The 21,707-nt window shown below is 37.8% G+C and overlaps 1 protein-coding gene across 1 annotated transcript; it reads right to left on the bottom strand.

The window, feature by feature from the left end:
• Positions 1-2,174: 2,174 nt before the first annotated feature.
• On the bottom strand, positions 2,175-6,042 carry LOC127795787 (uncharacterized). Its single transcript, XM_052327689.1, has 4 exons — positions 5,842-6,042; positions 5,186-5,779; positions 3,552-4,301; positions 2,175-2,727 (listed from the first exon to the last, which is right to left on the bottom strand). Exons 1-4 carry the CDS (start codon positions 5,875-5,877, stop codon positions 2,629-2,631), a joined length of 1,479 nt encoding a protein of 492 aa, XP_052183649.1. The 5' UTR covers positions 5,878-6,042; the 3' UTR covers positions 2,175-2,628.
• Positions 6,043-21,707: the final 15,665 nt, after the last annotated feature.

Below are 21,707 nucleotides of genomic sequence, written 5' to 3'. Positions count from 1 at the left end.
ATTTTACGAAGGGTATTTTTTTTATTTAACTGTTATAAGAAGTTTTTAAACAAAAAAAACTACCTTACGTTTATTTTCTATTTTCCTCCCCCACCCACTCCTAAGTCTTCATTGATTAAGCTAAAAGGCAGGTGACCCTAGTGATGTCAACAAGCATATCTTAATTATGTTAATTGGGAGGAGGTGGAATTGTTTTTCATAAAAAAATGTTATATTAATAAAAAAAATTATATACTTGCATGTTTGATTACTTAATATTTTTCATAAAAAAAAATTATAATATAACACATTAAAGCATATTTTGACCATTTTTCCATAAAAAATTACAATTAGGGAAGGTGAGAATTATTTTTCATGAAATTGAAAAATATTTTTATTTTTTATTTTTTTCCAATCAAACACGCCCAACTTTTGTTATAAAATTTGAAAATAAAGATGTATAGTACAACTTTAACTCATAAATTTTGTGTAATTTACATAAGATAATAATACAAATTGACAAGAGAAAAAAGAAATACCGACTCAACCCTACCATCATTGGTAGTAAGAATGGTTTTTACCCTTTTTTTTTCTTTTTTTTTTAGTGCCCATCAGCATCGGCTATGTCTTTCCATTTTGAGTATTTTGGATATCAAGAATCAAAATTTCCATTGCTCTTGACTTTTACAAACAAAAACAGTTTAAGGTCATTTGTTTGAAATGGATTTGTAGCTTGGTTCTTCTGCTGTGCTTTTGCTAATTATAGAGAATTAATATACTCTCGCTAGAGGGACTGGCTACATAACAATCATGGCGCATAGTGCCCAACATGCGGTTAAATCTAGCGAAATTAGTTCAGAATCTCTTCTCCTTGGCAAACTTATGTTGCATTAACTGGATTGTAATAGAATAAACAGTCAAATGGGCTTAGGAACATAACTGCTATTTATTTATGTAATTCAAAACTGGAGAGGAGATTAGAACTGAAACCATTCATTACTCATCTAATAAACTACAAAGCTGTATTTTAGAAGCCTGAAGCGCTGGACTATTGTTCAGGAATCAGCCTTTCTATTATGCTATATAAATTGAATTGAAATCGCTAGTGCTGATGGTTTGGTGTATCGCCACCAAACCTGTTTACACTAAAAGTGTGTTTGATAATATAAAAATTTTATAAAAAATATCATATTGAAAAAACTAAATTATATGGTACAGCTCTTTAAAATATATTTTGGCTTATTTTCCATTAAAAATTGATTCCAAGGAGAGATGGTTTTTGTTTTTTAATGAAGTTAGAAAATGTTTTATTTTCCAACTAAATGTAATCAAACAAATCCTAAAAGTGTGTTTGATAGTATGAAAATTTCATGAAAAATATCATATATGAGAAATTGAATTTTATATTTGTTGTTTGACACACTATGTTTTTCATGAAATTAAATTTCATGATACAACCATTTGAGGCATATTTTAACATATTTTTCATAAAAAATTTATTTTAAGGAGGTGATGATTTTTGTTTTTCATGAAAATTAAATTTTTTTTTTTTTTTCAACTACATGCAATCAAACACACCCTAATAAGTGTGTTTAATAAATGTCTTTGATTTTGAACGTGTCTACACCTTCCTCTCAAGTTATAGGGAGGAAGCTCGATCTCCTTTATCACATGAGCCAACTTAGACAAGCAAAGATCCAAGTTATATAAACAATCCTAGCCAATCCTTCTATCATTGAGTTTTTTAATTTTGTGATAGAATAGAACAAATTGGGTTAAACATATATCATACTCTGAACATCTTGAGACACGTGTCATTATATTAAAAAAATATCTCTCATGATGGGAGATATTTTGAGTCCCAATAGAAATTATGAAAATGCCCATTTTTTAAGATATCAACATGTATTCAAATTAAGGTACGTGTCCAACCCAACTCGTCCCACTCCACCAAATCCAATTCGATACATAATTAGATATTTGCTTATCCAAACTAGCTCATGAGTTGAAATTTGATTGTCTACGTGGCATGATTATGACCCTTCCATACCTTATAGTATACCTAGTTAAAGGCATGAACTCCAATAAACGGGTACAGCACTTATTTCGCATTAGTGCATATTGAATACTTGGTTCCACATTGAGTTCTTGGATACTGAGATTAACTTAATTGTCAGAGACTATATCAAAGGATCGAGCCCCGCCCTTACAAGTGGAACAAGGTTTAGACACCCTCAAGATCAAGGACATCTATTAAACACACTTAACCTAATACAAATTCAGTGGTGATTGGCTCCAAACCATCATCCGCTGGCAACCAGACAACAGAAATATCAAAGGGGTAGATGGCCCACAAAAGCACTAGGTGAACCCGTGAAATAACTAAATCACCAAAGAAGACCCTGAAAGGGGCCAAAATGATTTATTCTATGCACACCCGAAACAGCAGGACCTAGGATATTCCATTCACATAATTAAGAGTGCAGGATGGTTCTGAAAATGCACAACAATTGATAGAAATCCTCACATCCACTCAAGAGTGTTGAAAATGGGTCAGGGAATACATATAGCCACACTATACCTTCAGAAATACATGCAAATTCAGGCCGTGGTCAAACGCATACTGCCCCTGTACATAAATGGAAAGTTCTATACTTTCAGCATTAGCTCTCCGTATGGCTCCTTCTTGTTAAATATATCATTCAGAGCTGTTTTTGAGGTCAAAGAAGCCCTCAGTAAATTCAAGGCCTGCAACATAGAATGACGATCTTTTTAAATGAATATGCAAATAAGATCCAAAACCATCACTCTGGAAACAATCTACAGGGCCAATAGTCACTGCTTTCTGGAGCTTGTGCATCATCAGTTCTAAGGCTAATTACTATTGTGGGCAAGATAGCCAAAACACCATGAAGCAAAGAATTGTGAAGCCAGTAGAACACGTTGGTGAAATCCCCTCGTGGAATAATCAAGTTTCAAAGAATGGGTACAAGCATCTCCGAGATCGTGATTTAAACCACAAACTTCAATATACATATCATAAAGTTCAATAAAGATACCAGCAGTTGTTTTATCAACAGAAGCTCCTTGAACTACGTCATTCCTATTTTCACTTGCTATGTCAGCCTATGTTCTCTACCCTGCGTGATTCAAGCAAGAGTGGAACAGTATGTAAACTAGCTGTATCTAGACACCTGACTAGCTCTGTAGAAATAAATCTTTGATTTATTAGAGTAACACAAAATCCCCATTCGAGGTCAATGAAGAAGTTGCCAATATATATATATATATACCATCATCACAAATACATAGAGGGTCAAGACATAGCATTTATTGTTGAAAACAAGAAACCTAAACTGATCACGTACTGTCAGTGATGGTAATGAATCATATTATTCCCTTCCAAGAAATCTCTTTTTTCAACCTATATCCTAAATGCAGAAGGCCCCTTCAAATTTGTAGGATATCAAAAACGTGGCCCCAGTGAATGGGGTTACAGAGTTGCATATATGGGATCCTCATTAAGAATATTGCAAATTTAGAATTTATTTAGTTAGAACCATAAAGCTTACCTCATCATTGCCCACGGTCACTTCACGCTCCATCACATCATTGATTGCCATATTCAACTTCTTTAGAAGTTCTATTGTGGTGACAGGGGAAAAAGGTGTCACAAACAAATCATCTGTTATCATAAACGTTGCAGGCCCCTTCATGTATCCTTTCCCAGCTTGAACTTCTCCAGTGGGGGACTTGGGATCCATAAGGAAGGGTAAATCACCTCTCTCTTCTAAAGGATCCATGGTAAAGCTCCCTGATTCAGATTTTGCATCAGATAGCAACCATGACCTTCTGCCAGCATGAAATACATAAGAGGCTTCCTCTACCTGAAGTATTTTGTTCTCCAAACCGAAAAATGGAGCTAACTTTGGACACAATAACATTTGCTTGCAATATTCTGATTTCATGTAACTTCCAGCGCTCAAATCTTCAGTGCTCTTATACAAATTGTCAAAACATCCAAAGCCGGAATTCTTACCAAGAAGCTTTATTACAGACCCAATAGGAAGAGTCAGGAAGCTAAATAAAAAGTCCACCATGTCCACTCCAGCTTCAGCATAAATAATTCTGTTCTTGGATTTGCTCATTAGAAGCTTCAATTTCATATTATTTGAGTTGTCAGTTTTATCCTTTTTGTCTGATTGAGCAGTTTTCTTTTGCTGGGATTTAAAAGTGACGTATGTATTGCTGCATTGGGCAAGAAGTATTGATTCTGTCAAGGATGACTTTGAGAGCAATGCAAACTTCAGCAATCGTAGTACCTAATCAAGGCCATCAACTTTGAGAGTGCAAGGACAAAAAAGACAAATGATACGGGAACCGTCAAAAACGACATAAGCTAGCCAAGGGAAGACATGGATAAACCAAGCAGCAACAGGATAGAAGAAATAACGTATGCTCAAGAAACTCAATATAAAGTCATGATACAGCATTTGAAGCCTATATTTAGCAAAATCCCATACCTCTCCCCCTTCTATACTGTTCAGTCACCCACATGTAAATAACTAACATGATTAACCAATGCAGGCACATTACTTATCTAAAATATTTCATTATTGCCACCATGTCTCTTTTTGTCACGTGGGAGAAGGTAAAGTGGGGCAGATTGGTATTTGTATAAGATCTCGATTAAATTTACTGACTAGAAAGTTAGCCAGTAGTAGATTCTAAGTCAGCTCAAATTCTCATACCTTCTCAGGTGAGATGTAGGGGAGAGCACCTGAGAATTTCAGCCACGGCCAGTAATTGCCGCTTCATTCTAATCATTTGCACTTTTGCGACTTTGCCTCATACTCCAAACAGTGACAGTCAACAGAAGCCCCTCCAGTGTCAATGATTTGAACGTACTATGACCCGAATTTGCATCCTTGGAGCAAATTTACACTGTTGATCTGGTTTTTCATAAATTTGCATACATCACGTGTTCTATATCTTGTGAGAAATAAACTTCAAACCTATTATGTATTGGATTTTGCAACATCTTATTCTACGAAATGAATTCTTCCGTTTATAATTTGAATCACAACTTTGCTTTTGCACTACCACACTTTTTCCTCCCCACAAAACACATAGTTTCGCCAGTGAAACTTTACCCATTATGCAGACGAATTAAATATATTCTACGAACGTGTATGCAAGAGTTTACCTCCTTTGATCCAATTTCAACAGTCCTCTCCTCAAGCTCGCTTTCGTTATTGATCCCGAGCTTTCTGAAAAGCGCAATGCAGGCAGCAGTAGATCCAGGTATCACCTGCAGATCGTCAGTAATTATAAATCGGGCGGCTCCTCCACTTACAAACACTCCGCCACCGTCTTCGGCAGCTTTCTGCTCCTCTTGAATATCCACCGCAGTATCCATCGGCCAACCGCACGAACACCGTTTGTCCTTGAAAGTGCTGAATCGGTATCGGTGATCGTCACACATGTATAGCTGTGCAGGCTCCATGGGATAAATGTTGAGCTTCAACTTGCTGCACTGCGTCTCCGATGCGTTCCTCGGGCTGAGCAGCATAACCTTGCAGTAAGCAGTGCGGAGATGTTGCACTTCGAGAGAGGAAACGCTCTGCCGTATTCTGCTTATAGATCCGATTCCGGTGCCGTCAGGGCCAAGCACCCGAAACAGCGCTCCTAGAGGAATGGTCAAGAATGAGAGGAGCGTGTCGATGAACTCGAAGTCGGACTCGGCAAAGATCACTCGGTTTTTGGCGGGGTCTACCAGAAGCTTCAGGCTGATGGTTACCTGTTGAAGTACGTTTGTTCATTAGCGGTTTCAGCATAGATAGGATATTAATTTTGCCATACCTGGCGTTCGGCGAAGGGCGAGCGGCCTCCAGACATGCTGAAATGGGACGAATGATGGATTTCCGAGCAGACTAAGGTCCTGGATCCTGATTTGGAAGTGTGCAGAAATGACGAACGAACGAGCAAGCGAGACGAAGACTTGACAGAGACCTGGAAATGCCTTTTGCTTTTCGTAAACAGGAGGGTAATGATCCAGTTGCTTTCTTATTTCCAAGGCGGCGTCTTTTGCGTTGCCTGGGGCCGTCTTTGGGTGGGGGGCTTTTGAATTGGGTTCGGTCGTGAATAATCTTTTTGTTTTTTAATATAAAATTTTTAAAAACGCATAATTATGTGTATATTTATTTTTTTCAAATGTGTATATAATATGTATATAAATTGTAAATTTTAATATATTAAAAATTATATATATTAATAATAAATAAATAATATTATATTAATTATATATGCTTTCAATTTTAAATCAAATCAAATAGAAAATTAATCAAAACCTACATTGCACCAAATTTGACCAATTAAAGTTCAAACTTTGATGACTTTTGCTTAGGTTGTTTCCAATCGATCGATATTTCCCTCAGCAAATCAATTTTTTAGGAAAGTAATCCAAAATCTCAACTCCAACGCTGTTCACCATCACCAAATTTTCTCGTTAAATTGATAATGATTTAACATCGTCTCGTGATATTTGACGATCTAGCTCATTCAAGTGGCCCTCTCCATCTCTTCCCATAACGGTCATATCAATAGTCGCTTCCCCCACAACAGTCGTCGCCACAATCATCACCATCACCAGTTGCAGTCAATTTGCCGTCGACTTTGGAGATAGAGGGTCCAAGCAGTCGGATATGTTGCCCAGATAAATACCCAATATGGGGTAAATTAAGTTTTTCTAAATTCAATAATTTTGCTCCTTTTAAAAACTCTTTAACATGTAATCTTATTTCTTAATTATTGCAACATAAGTAGATATACGAAATTAGGCAATCCACAAATAATACAATAATTTTTATAGAGGTTTAAACTTTTACAAGCTTAATTCTTTCTCTTAAGACTGAGATTGAGGCTCTCAATATTTAGCTTGAGGTTTCACTATAAAGAATCAACATTAACTTTTAATTGGAACTAAAATCAACATATAATCTCTTGCTTTAACCAATAACTATTAGTAAACAACTAACAAATACAATCTCCTCACAATAAGTGATAAACAATAACAAACTTACAGTAAAAACAATATCAAACAAGTTATCAACAATTTGAGAATTTCACCAGTCAGTAAACTTGCAACACTTGAACTTTCTCGCCCTTGTTTGAATGCTTCTATCGAGTTTGTTCACTGTGTTGTATTTTTTTATCTTTTTTTTTATTCATACTCACATTCTATTTATACATAATATTAGATAAAATAGTTGTTAAGTATAAATAATTAAACAACATTTGAATTTTAAAACAAATCTTCAGATTCTTCAGCTCCAGCTAATATCTGTTGATAACTTATAACACAACAAAGAGATTTTTACACAAAAGTCAATTTGTGAGGGTTAAAAAAACATTATTCTCTAGCAATAGATTATATAATTAGTAAGAGATAGTCAATATATGACTTTGAGGAATAAAACAAAATTACATTTGAAAAATTATACACTTCGTGTGCAATAGAAAAACATGTAGAAATCACGACATTCAAAAACGACCGTTGAACTTCAGTTGACCGAAGTTGTCCAATGATCAATTTCACAATTTCGATCGAAATTTAGGTCAACCTAAAACACGATACCAACTTTTTGGCCAACTTCAGTTGACCAAATAATAATTTTAGTTGACCTAAATGGCATTTTACGAAAATCAAGCATACTGCCTTACTTTAGTTGACTTAGATAAAATATCAGTCGACCCAAAATACATATAAACAATGAATATAATTTTTTTATTCGTAATGAGTTAATTAAAATAAATGTATATTATAAGAATATTTTTATTATCATCAAAATCTTATTTATCTACCCTTGAGCAAATTTTGATAGTAGTGCAAATTACAGGTAAGATACAAAAAAAATAATTAAAATTTATTAATAAATAAATGAATTGTAGAATTAAATAGATAGTAGAATATGGAATATGATTGGAGTAAACACAATTTTTAAGATAAAAAATTAGGAATAAATTATTTATAATATAATAAAAAATATACTAAGGAACGTGGTTTGAGACAAGCTTAAAAGTTGGTCACTTAGTCATTTTATATTCATCCCATTTACTTTAAATAAATGAGATCCAATATAAGAATATTAAAAATGAATAATAAACTACAACCTATACCCTTGAAGGTCAATTAAAATGCGGATTGTACATCTATATTGTTTGAAATTACAAATATCTCCCAAGCTTATGAAAACTCATTAAACTTTACTCCCTATTCTTAGTTAATGGCATATGATTTGTTTGTATTATCACAAATACCCTCTCACACGTATCTCTCTCTTTTTTAATTATTTTTTTAAATTCACTATAATTTTCCTCTAAATATTATTTAGTGACAGGACTAAACCTTTGTATCTATCATTTTCTTTATTCTCTATTTTTTTTTTCTTAATGTTGAACTCGATGATTGATTAGGTCAATATTGGTAAACTTATATGGGTTCGACAAGTTAACCCCATCATTACTAGTTTCAAAAATATAAGGCCTAGAATTATATATAAAAAAATAAATGTTTATTTATTTATGACTAAATATAACAAGATACTAATAAGAAGTTTGTAATTCAATTTACTTCTTTCCAATTTCATCCCTTTGCACATAAAATCTTTCTCAATTATTATGAACAAATAAAGTATCAAACTAACCACGTGAATTCTCAAGAAATTATCTAAAATAAATATATATAAAATAACCATACTAAAATATTGTACGTGTATGTTGTTCATATATACTTATTATATAGATGTTATCTTATAAATAGTGTTTATATGTATTATTAACAAATTCTAAGCTTAAGAAGGTGACTTTGGCTTATCACCCCTAGGAGAAGGATGCCGACAAAGAACAACTCAAGAGCATATGAGCTTGTTCTCTTCCTTGCACATTTGATCCTATAGCATTAATGGCAACTAACACAAGAAAAAAAAAAAAAAAAACTACATTTTAATATTACCAGCTGTATCATATATCACATAATTATAACACTATTAATATTAATTTTTAATAAATATATTAAAATGTAATCATTTTTAATATTTTGATAAAATGTTATACATTTAAGCTAAATATATATACATATAAATAAAGTTACAAAAGTATAAAAAATAAGTGCATTAATATATTTCGAGTGCAATTAGAGACAAAAAGAAAATGCAAGTGCCTTTAAAGTCTGTTTTAGAAGCTGATGATGGTTTTTGGGACCGACCACCACGTGCCACCTCTGCGACTGGACCTCGAGAATGCAACCTCGGACTTGGGGATGTCGGACCTCGGGTGCAGGACCTGCAAGACAATGGAGGACCGGGGCTTGGATCCCCCGGGGTGGACTCCGACGCTCAAATCAGTAGAGTAAAGCAAGTAGTAGTAAATGAGAGAGCTGTAGAGCTTGTCTATACCTGGCGAGAGTCCTTGTCTTTTATAGGCGAAACCGTTTTGGGGTACCCGAGATGAGCGGGCACGACCCCCGAGAATCCCGGTCAAGCTGGAACGGGTCTTGCGGTTCGGCCCGGATTTCCCGGGCTCCGCTCCGGAGTGTTGACTTGCCACGTGTCGGTCTCTCAGGTGGTCCGCGTGGCAGGTGAGACTATCAGAGCGTAAGGGTATTCTAGTAATTTCAGTTGATGCCACATCACTTGCCCCCCACTCCTTGGGCCGAGCTGAAAACCATGCTGGGTCGAGGAGTAGGTTGCCTGACTGTTGATTTTTACCAAGGCGCACGAGAGTATTTTTAAAATTGAGATTAGTGCTTTAAAACCTCATTTACTACCCTGAAATTATAGGGATGAGTTTTGGTTGGAGGGAATAATTCGTTTGGAAGGAAACATTGTCATTTTGAATTTTTCTTCCTTTGGGTTCCCTCTATATAAGCCCTAAGGCCCCACCCCACACTTATTATTTCAAGACAAGCATTCATCTCCTTGAGGTTAGTCTTTCCCATCCTCCTTTGCTTTTATTTTTTCTTATTTGTTATTTATTTATTTTTTATTTTTTCTTCTCTTTGGTTTTTTTGCTTTTTTTTTTTTTTTTTTTTTTTTTTAAATTGGGTTTTCCCTCGGCCAGGCGCCCCTGCCTGGCCGAGGTCGACCTGGCCAGGCCGCCTCGGCCATGGCCGAGGTCGGCCTGGTCTGGCCCGACCTCGGCCGAGGTCGGCCGCTCTCGGCCTCGCCAAGGCGAGGCCGAGCTTGCTTGGCCATGGCCGAGCTCGGCCATGGCCGACATGGCCGAGCCAGGCCGAGCTCTGGCTCGGCCATGCTCGGCCTCGCCAGATCTCGGCGAGGCCGAGCCCCTCGGCCACGGCCGAGCGCTTGGCTCGGCCTGGCCGAGGTCGGCCAGGGCCGAGGGGTTCGGCCCTAGCCGAATCGGCCATGGCCGAGGTCGGCCATGGCCGCCCCCCTCCTGCTCTCCTTCTGCAGATTTTTTCTCTTTTTTCCTTTTTTTTTTTTTTTTTTTTTAATATATATATATACATATACATATATAATATATATATGTTAGGGGTGTCCTTGGGTCGGCCATGGCCGACCCTTGAGACTTTTCCCCTTTTTTTTTTATTATTTATTATTTCTTATTTTACTATATATATATATATATTTATCCTCTTGGGTTAGCCATGGCCGACCCTTGGGCTTTTCCTTTGTTAATGATAACAAAATAATCTTTAAAACGAGGTTCAACTTGACTAACCCGTTTCCTTGGCTCTTCTTTTTCGCAGGCGTGACTCGAGATTTCCCAAGCTAAACCGCGCCTATTGAGCTTCTTTTAGCTTGTGCTCGGTTGTGGTTTTCCTTCCCTGACCTTCTACATTTCTTTAATTCGAGAACGGTCCAGGGTTCTTGATCCTTGGATTGTCGCCACTCCCACGCGAATGAGGGTGTTGAGTTTCTTCCGGCAACTGGTCCATCTTCGTCTTGGGGACAGCCTAGGGCTCTTAACCCTTGAATATTAGCCACTCTCTCGCAGAGAAGGGTGTTAGGCTAGAGTTCTTCCGTGGCCATTAGTCCACCTTTGGGGACGGCCTAGGGCTCGCGACCCTTGGATTTTAGCCACTCCCTCACGGAGGAGGGTGTTAGGCTAGAGTTCTTCCGTGGCCATTAGTCCACCTTTGGGGACGGCCTAGGGCTCGTGACCCTTGGATTTTAGCCACTCCCTCATGGAAGAGGGCGTTAGGCTAGAGTTCTTCCGTGGCCATTAGTCCACCTTTGGGGACGGCCTAGGGCTCGTGACCCTTGGATTTTAGCCACTCCCTCACGGAGGAGGGTGTTAGGCTAGAGTTCTTCCGTGGCCATTAGTCCACCTTTGGGGACAGCCTAGGGCTCGTGACCCTTGGATTTTAGCCACTCCCTCACGGAGGAGGGTGTTAGGCTAGAGTTCTTCCGTGGCCATTAGTCCACCTTTGGGGACAGCCTAGGGCTCGTGACCCTTGGATTTTAGCCACTCCCTCACGGAGGAGGGTGTTAGGCTAGAGTTCTTCCGTGGCCATTAGTCCACCTTTGGGGACAGCCTAGGGCTCGTGACCCTTGGATTTTAGCCACTCCCTCACGGAGGAGGGTGTTAGGCTAGAGTTCTTCCGTGGCCATTAGTCCACCTTTGGGGACAGCCTAGGGCTCGTGACCCTTGGATTTTGCGAAGTGTTGGCCTTTGTGAGATTGCTGTTAGATGGAGAGAATCCGAAGTCTTGCCATTAGTCGTAAAAAAGAGTACAAAGAGGTTCGAGGAATTCCCCTCCTTATTGAAAAAACTTCCTTATGTTTTGGATATTCCAGGTATGCTTCAAGGACTTGCTTCCCATGTCTTTTAGTCGACATGCCCCCGGACTTAAGGATTCTATCCCCTGGTACGGTCCTTCCCAATTCGGAGTTAGTTTATTCGCGTCTCGAGGATGACTCAAGTCGAACCGTCACAATACCAAATCTCATGGCATGAAACTCTTAGCGTGGACTCATCGGTTATAGTACATAGTAATGCAGCCTTTCGAATTTACGATAGGTCTTGGAGCTCATCCACCCCCAGTGCGTCGTTTTCCTTCTCTCTGGGACGGTGTCTGACTTCGCTCTCGGAAGCGATCCCGAGTGGGAGACCTCCTATTATCTGACTTGGACTCAACTCTACCCGAACTCATGCCTTCTTGGTCAACGAAATCTTGGAGGTAACCCTGTTTGATAAGCTCCTGAATTTCTTCTTTTAACTGGATGCAGTCCTCTGTAACATGACTATGGTCGCGATGAAAACGACAATATTTCCTTTTACTTCGAGTGTTGGGTGGAGACCTCAACGGTGGAGGACGCCGTAGATAATCCTTATCCTCTAATGCCAGTAAAATCTCTGCTCGACTGGCGTTGAGGGGAGTGTAACTCACCGGGCTTCCCCATGCACCCCCAAAACCCAGGCGATCTGGAGCTCGGGAGGGGCGGTAGTCTGTCTTCTGTTCCACCATCAGCTTTTTCTTCTCCTTCTCTCTTTCCTTCTTATCAGGTTGTTCAGCCCGCTTTACCTTCATCACTTCTTCAGCGTTGATGTACTTATTAGCCCGGGCTAAGGCCTCTGTGAAAGTACGAGGTGGAGTCTTGGCTAAGGACTGAGCAAATGGCCCGGCTCTCAAGCCATTCTGAAGAGCCACCATTGCGATTCGTTGGTCAAACTCATCGATACTTAATGCTTCTTCGTTGAACCTAGCCACGAAATCTCTTAGGGATTCACCCTGGTTCTGCTTGATGTTCACCAGAGCCATGGAAGACTTTCGGTGGCGCTTCAAGGGAGCGTAGTGGGCTAAGAAACAGGTCTTCAACTCTTCCCAGCGGTTGATGGAACGATGGGGAAGGCAGGAGTACCAGGTCCGGGCGTGTCCTCCCAAAGTAGCCGAAAATGCCCGACACCACATAGCATCCGACCCCGATTGCACCAGCATGTGAGAGGAGAAAAGCTCGACGTGGTCATAGGGATCTGTACTTCCGTCATAGAGCTTGATGGAGGGGATACGAAACCTTTCTGGTGGAACCTCCGCCATGATGCCCTTACTCAAGGGTTGGTTAGAGCCGAGGTGGAGCAACTCTTCCTTTCCCTTCTTGAGTTCCTGGACTTGCTTCTCTAGGAAACGCAATCGCCTCTCCTGCGAAGTCCCTCTTTCTCGCGAGGGGGCAGAAGTGGATCCTGCCGCCTCGGAGGAGTGGATTTCTTGGCCCGTCTGGCGGGATTGACGAGGCTCTCGAGCATGAGGAGGTGACTGATGCTCCGCTCGCTGAGAGGGCACCTGCGAACGATGTTGTTCAGCCTGGTGTAGATAACCAGTCAGCAATTCAGTTAGCTGTTGGACCTGGTTTTCCAACCTGGTGAATCGGTCCTCCGGCATTGGATTGGCTGGAGGTGGTGAATTTTCCCCTTGCTGCGGGGCCTCTAGATTGGCTCTGACCTGGCTACGTGTCACGTCTCTTCGGGGAGCCATGTAATTAGTTATAGCTAGGAGTGAAAGTCGTTTGACACTCGTGGAAAGACCGAGGTCCGAGGTGAGGAGTTGAAGTCCGAAGCGTGAGGTAGGGAATGAAGAGGCTAGCGAGTTTGGACGTCGGCCCCACGGTGGGCGCCAAATGATGATGGTTTTTGGGACCGACCACCACGTGCCACCTCTGCGACTGGACCTCGGGAATGCAACCTCGGACTTGGGGATGTCGGACCTCGGGTGCAGGACCTGCAAGACAATGGAGGACCGGGGCTTGGATCCCCCGGGGTGGACTCCGACGCTCAAATCAGTAGAGTAAAGCAAGTAGTAGTAAATGAGAGAGCTGTAGAGCTTGTCTATACCTGGCGAGAGTCCTTGTCTTTTATAGGCGAAACCGTTTTGGGGTACCCGAGATGAGCGGGCACGACCCCCGAGAATCCCGGTCAAGCTGGAACGGGTCTTGCGGTTCGGCCCGGATTTCCCGGGCTCCGCTCCGGAGTGTTGACTTGCCACGTGTCGGTCTCTCAGGTGGTCCGCGTGGCAGGTGAGACTATCAGAGCGTAAGGGTATTCTAGTAATTTCAGTTGATGCCACATCAGAAGCAAATAATACATATTACAAGAAAAAAAAATTTATAGAAAAAGCAAAACATCCATAACTTTTAATAAATGTGTTTAATGGAAAACAAAGGCATATTAAAAAGTTTTTCTTTTTTTGATAAACCTGATTTTCTTTTATTTTTTCAAACATTATTTCACATTATTATAATATAATTTGTGTTAATAATCTATGATTGCATGAAAGTGTCGAAATCACACGTTGAAAGAGTATCGCTAAGACATCCAATATCTATGCATGCAATTTTATATCTTTTGGTAGTCTACACGTTAGTTTACACGAAAATGAAAATGAAAAATAGATAAATAAAAAATTATAAAAATAGTTATTCAACCTAAAAATAGACACAAATTACATAATCTATTCAAATAAATTATAAAAATAAATAAATAAAATGTTGAGTTAGGGACTAAACTTTTTACTTCAAAAACCTTTTTTTGGACGAAAATGCGTTTTGAAATCGAATGTGTGTTTTGATATTTTTTTAATATTATGAAATAATTCCAAAATATTTCTAAAATTATTGAAACGATCAAAAAATGTTTTTTGATGTTCCAACGAATGGAAATATTTCAAAAACACTGAAACAATGCCCGTGAGACATTTTCGTGCATCATACCTATATAAGGAAATACCTTAAAAGGAAAAATTAGCATGCTACCCCCATAAGATCAATTAATATCATTTTATTGTGTGTTATTATCGATAAATAATAAAAAGTTGACATAAACCTATACGTGCGTGGAGAAATACCTTAAAAGGAAAAATTAGCATGCTACCCCCATAAGATCAATTAATAACATTATATTTTGTGTTATTACCGTTAAATAATAAAAAATTGACATATGTTCCTTTATCCAGCTTAATTTTGAAGAACAATCACCAATATCAAACTCCCGAATCTTCATCTCAAATAATTAGAGCCCAATGTTTTTCGATATCTACTATAAATAACTATATTCTAATTACAAATAAGTAATTAAGAATAACTCTAAATATCTTTTCTCGTATCATTTTTAAAAAAAATCTAGACTGGCATTATCTCTGTCCAGCTATTATCTTTATCTAGCTCACCTCATATATGGAGAATTTAGAATAAGTGTTATCTCTTATTGGTTCTATAGGCTCTCTAGCAACATGAGATAACCGAGTACAAAAGTATCAGATATAATTTTGATTATTCTATCTCACTTATTATTTTAAAAAAATTCTAACCTATCTCTATCCGACTCAACAGATTCACCTCTTACTCAAGATAATCAAGTTTGATTATTTTTAAAATGATAACTCCAAGCATCTTAACTTATTTTTCCTATATAAAGCTAGCAAACCCTCACAAATAAAACAAATAATGTGTATATAGGCCATGTCAATTTGTGTTCAAGTTTAACTCAACCCAATTCAATAATTTTTTTTTTATGAATTTTAAGCTAAACCAATGTAAAGTAAAGATTTACAACTCAGTTATAAAAAACTAGGTTGGGTTGGGTTGGCTTGATTTATTGGGTTGGTTATTTTGTAAAACCTCCGTTAATCATTGTTTGTAATATAATTATCAAGTTATGTTGTAGCGAGAACAAATATTATTTATAATTTAATTTGACTAACTAGTTATATTATGCATAATTGAATAAAAAGTTAAATATAAACTACATAATATATTAGAAAAAGGGTGAATGGTTCACCTGCTATCAAATAATTAATTATTATAAAAGATTAGTTTAATACATAGAGTAACATCTTAACAATTAAAATTATGACGTTTGATTCCTGCAATGTAAAATGTCAAAATTTAGTGTATCAACTAGTACAAATTATTATTTTTTAAATTTTTATCATGACTAAAAATAAATAAAACTATTATCTATTTTACGTAAAATGTCATGTTATATTAAAAAAAAGCACATTAACGAGACACATTACATTAGGTTTAATATGTAAATAAACAATTAAAAATTTGATATTTGATCGATGATATAAAAAATAATTAAACTTGATTAAAAACATACCTAAATTTCATAAAAGAACTAAAAATTTAACTAAAATGACATAAAAATAACATAAATCTCCTAAAAAACCTTAAATTTTTATAGAAGATTTAAAAATAATAAAAATGACAAACTTCACAAGAAGACATAAATATTTTATAAAAAACCTAAAAAAAATACATAAATTTCATAAAAAAACCTAAACATTTCATAAAAAAACCTGCAAATATTAAAAAAATACCTAAATTTCATTTTATATGTTTTATTTGTAGGTCTTTTGTGAAATTTAGGTTTTTTAATATTTTTATTTATTTTAATTAAAATTTTAGGTCATTTTGATTATTTTTTGTTTTTAAATATTTTTAGGTATTTTATGAAATTTTTATGTATTTTTTATTTTTTTATATCTTTTTATGAAAATTTTTATGAAATTTGCGTATAGTTGTGCGAATAAAATTTAAAACTTTATGAGTATCATATATACACAGCAAAAGTAATAAATGCACATATCATGTACAACTTGAACATTTAAGCAATGTGTTATTTCATCGTATGAAATATAATAAATAAATATATGAAGTCTAATTTCAGATTGGATATATAAACCATTTTTGTATTGAGACCAAATCCACATTAACTTGTGGTGAACTTAATCTGTCCACATTTAGCGCGCAGTTCAATATCACTCTCTGCACATCTTCCCATGTTAGCCCAAGGATTTTGTACTACCAATACCCATGTGTCTCTCACATGTGACTGTAAGCACCCCCGCCCGGATATCCCCAACCACCCGGACTACCTGAATGGGAGCGCCTACGGGAGGAGAAAGAATGAACCACAAGACAAGAACCACCCTGGCATGCATACTCAAAATAGGAACAACGGAAGCGAAGTTAAACACATGCATGCACTACGGGTACCCCGCTAACACAGCGGTCATAAGATAAATAAATAAACACAAACTCTTGTGCCGATATACACGAGACTCGAGGAAAGATCTGGCACAGTACAAAATGATAGAGTAAACTCTACTCAACCATCAGAGTTGATAAGGATTGACGGGACTGCCTGTACACCACACCGACTCTGTCGCTAAAAGATGACTCCCTTGCCATGGCCCACGCTGTCATTACCTGGAATGATGGAAAAACAAGGTGAGTCGAGAGACTCAGCAAGCATAAGAAAAGAGAGGCTGAAGGCTGCACAAAGCCAGAAATCTCTCCCCAGAATAAACCCCCAGGCACACACAAGCCATGAGACGCTACAACACAATAGTATAGCATAATAAAAGCACATATCGGTCATTGGGGCCCACATAAGACACCTGGCACCCAAGTCCCATACCAACCTATCGCTGCCCTGGACGGTAACAAATACCTCCAGCCAATCTGTGCGCGCTGTCCCGGGTCGGTACTCCCGTCACCCGTTCATGTCGGTACTCCCGACACCTGTCCCTGTCGATACTCCCGACAGTCGAGCCATAGGCTCCCTCGGAACGGTACTCCCGTCCGAGAACTAAATACTACCAGTATCCATGCAATGCACATAAAATGCAACGGCGTAATGAGCATCAACATGATACAAGGCGCCCATACATCCAAGCATCAGGCCATGCTCCGCCCACATAGTAAACCACACACGATGTATATGCCCGTGCTGGATGCAACCTGACCAAGCTAGCATGTCCGTGTCCAAGCATATTCAATAAATGAATATCCAATATGCAACCTGAACCCATGTGCATATCAAATCATGGACAACAATATAATAAATCTAAACGTGCAGTAAATCAGATACTGGCAGAGCTAATCAGCAGTGCCCAGCACCGGTCAACGGCCAGTGATAAGGAGTGTCCACCCGACGGTCCACTTCAGGGCCGTACAATGGTCTACCCCAACATCACCAACAACCGACCCCTGCCCTACTGCTCGATAGCTCTAACCATACCATAAATAAATCCGAGAAAGCTGTAAATAAACCCGATAAAATCGTAAATAAACCCGCACGTCTAGAAACCTAGTTCCCAAACTGGTTCAGCATCATTCCCAAAGGAATGGGGGCGATACAAACCCCCGTAAACTCACAACAAATAAAACTCTAGAGGTCCTGGATTTAATTTAAATTAAACCCAATGAATAATAATCCAACAAATAAGACTAGGTGCTGAATTAAAGCAAGGGAGGTGATAATATACAGGAAATCACGGGGTCTTTCACGGGAATTAAAGATTATGAAGAGAGGGTTAAGAGCTTGCCTTTACACGGTCGTTTCCTCTTTTTCTTGCACTCTCGCTGCGAAGTAAAGCGTTTAATAACTATTAATAAAACCCTGACTCGCATTAATTAAATCTAACAGTGTAATATAAATAATTTAACCGTCTAAGATCCCATGAAGGCACTCTGTAAATAAAACCCCAACGAATCTTAAATTTAATTTAAATTATATCACACCAGTAACATTCTCAATGTATATAATTAATTAATTAATTTATAATAATAACAACTTACCTATATGCACTTACGGCTAGCATTCCTTAACTGTTTTTTTCATTTCAATTTCATTGCACTCACCACTGATTCACACTCACACTTTGACTACACATATATACATATAGATATATAAATTGGCACACGGCACACTCACTGCCACACAAATCCTCACAATCAAAATAATATACGCACAGTAAAATAATGGTTTAATCAACTAAAATTAATAAAATTACACCATAATTTAAATTTCAAACCGTATAAATTTACTTGCATAAGTTACACAACTTACCTAATTATTCAAACCTTAATTTGCTTGAACTTTCCTCCAATTTTCCTCAGATTTCTCCTCCAATTTAGCTTCCGCGCGGTCTATTTCTTTCACTGGAATCTCTCCCCTCTCACTGCTGTTAATTCCCTCGGCCAAATGCTCCCAAAATCGGGAGTTAAAATAGCAAAAGAAAGAAGCTGCCAGAGACAAACGCGTGGCAGCCAGCGCATGACCGCCTCTGGGCCGCAAAACGACGCCGTTTTGGGCGCCATGGTTTGGAAAAATCAATGAATTTCTCCCCCCGCGCACGACCCGTGATTCGATCCCTCGCCCAGCACACGAACACCCTCGCGCGCGACCGCCCGCGCCAACCGGCTTCCTCAGCTTATATGCACACTATATTATACTTAAGGTCATTTTTGTCCGCTTCTGGAAATCGCATTTCAGCTCCCAATATTCCCATTAATTACACATGCCCCCTCACTTTCATTTCTTTCTTATTTCATTCATACCCCGACATTTCCATAATTTCACCAATTTAATTTATTTTCCTATTTCAAAAATACTCCCAAATTTCCTATTTCCTCAAATTACATAATTAAACATTTCCAAATAATTTAATTATTTACCTTTAATTCCTTATTTTCCTCAAAACCATATAAATAAATACTTTCTCTTAAAATCTCAAACATTCAATAATGTCCTCAAACACCGATTTGAATAATTATTTTTGACTTTTTGGGACATTACAGTGACAATCACACATTTGTTAATTTTTATGGAGACGAGTATAAAATGACTGAAGGAGCAGATGAAGCAAAAGATCGAAGACAAGTTGAATTCTATATTCTCCAATTGCCCATTCTATGTCCAAATTGAGCCACCCAACTACCTCCACCACATCCTTCAATTACTCGCCACATAGACTGCACTTATAAGGCTGAGGAGACACCGAGAGTTGATTGCCTTATGTCTGGGAGTCAACTGCTTTGCAATCAACTCGCAATTGATGGAAGTCAACTTTTGGTGCTCCAACACATTAACAATTAACACACTGTTGTCATTAATACTTAATGACATATACGAGACACAATTGACACATAATGCTGATATCAGACGTAATACTATATGGTGTATGACTTTTAAAATTCACTGTTCATTAACAAACAGATAGCACAAAAACCCGTTTGACACTGGTCAACACCTTAACCCATCACAATAATATCTCTATATTCCAACGATAATCTGAGAGGTCATGAGAAGCGACTATCAATGGTATAGGACAATATAAAAAACAATGAAATCTCATTTCAAGTAAATATATTATAGTTGACGATTACCGCATACTATAATCCTTTCATAACCTAATGTCCCTACTGAGCGAAAATCATTAAATGATAAACTCACATACTTGGTAATTATGTATCATGTATTATTATAGTGACTATATGACATAACATGATACACTTTTCTTGATAATCAATATGATCTGGCCATGGACTGTCATGTTACACTAATAGTAAATCACATAAGATGTTCACCCATCAATAACGACGAGAGCAGGGGCGGAGCCAAAAAGTTTTTTTAGTGAGGGCGAAATTTATTAAAGAAACAAATAAAAAATAATATAATAATATAAATATACTAAAAGTTAACATAATTTATTTAATATCTTACAATAGTTCTTTGCGATGTTTCATATTTTGATAATGTTGTATAATAAATTCATTATCAATATTCAAAAATATATTTTTCTCAACATAAACAATCAAGTTATCATTCATCCACTAATCTCCCATTCGATTGCGCAATATTGAATCGTCTAGTTTTTGTCTATCCAAATGATCTATATGAAAAATTATGATTTAGAGGTTGACACGAATCTTTTTACATATATGCTCTCCGAACTTGATTTCCAATATTAACATTATAATATAAATTAAAATTCTTTGTCTAGGATAGATGGAAAGTTGTATAACATCAAAATTAACACTATTTGATTTCTCCCTATTAACATCTTTTACAATTGACGGAGATTTTCGTTTTAGAAATGACTTTCAAATTCAATATAACAAATGATAATTAAAAAATGCACAAATTCATAAATTCACAAATTATATGCCCTTGTACAATTGATCTAACAATCAAAGTATCAAATTATGTGCATTTGTGCAATTGATCCAACAATCAAAATATCAAATTATGTGTGTCTGTGCAATTGATAAACTTATTTTCAAGAAACCTAACATCAATTAACCCAACATAAGTCAACAAAATTCAAGTTCACTTAATTTTAAAAAAGAAAAAATAAAATTTTACCTTTTCGGGACAAAAATTAGTGAAATAGAACCTTACTGTGCTGATTATGTGAAGCAGGGCCGAGATGGATAGGTAGTCAGGCAGGCGGTAACGAGGGTCGGAGCCCAGATGGGTGAGTCGACAACAAAGAGAGAGGGTCGAGAGAGCTCAGAGAGGTAACAACAAGCGAGAGTGTGACTGCGAGAGACTGAGGTCTAAGGGGAGAGTCGATGAGGGTGAGCGACAATCGAGGTGGCGAGAGAGAAAGAGGCTGATGAGCGACATAGCTAGATAGAGAGAGGGTGAAGCCCCCAAACTGGGGGCGAGGCGGCGCTGGCGAGGGCGAGCAATAAAGCCACCAAGCCAGACAGAGGCAAGAGCAAATGGCAGGGGCTAGGGGATGGGTAGCGACTGGTAGTGGGCGCTTGAGCGAGATAGGGAGTGAGAGGGGGAAGGGTTTGCAGATTTTATGGCTATGCCTGAGTACAAGCCAAAATTAATGGCAAGTCAAGGCCTGCACTAGGCCTATGTTGGCTTCACCCCTGGACGAGAGTGACAAATCCTATCCCTGAACA

Source organism: Diospyros lotus, chromosome 1 (assembly GCF_014633365.1).
Source record: "Diospyros lotus cultivar Yz01 chromosome 1, ASM1463336v1, whole genome shotgun sequence".
Classification (NCBI taxonomy): Eukaryota; Viridiplantae; Streptophyta; class Magnoliopsida; order Ericales; family Ebenaceae; genus Diospyros; species Diospyros lotus.
The sequence above is the reverse complement of the archived record's forward strand: the minus strand, read 5'-3'. Positions and strand labels throughout refer to the sequence as shown.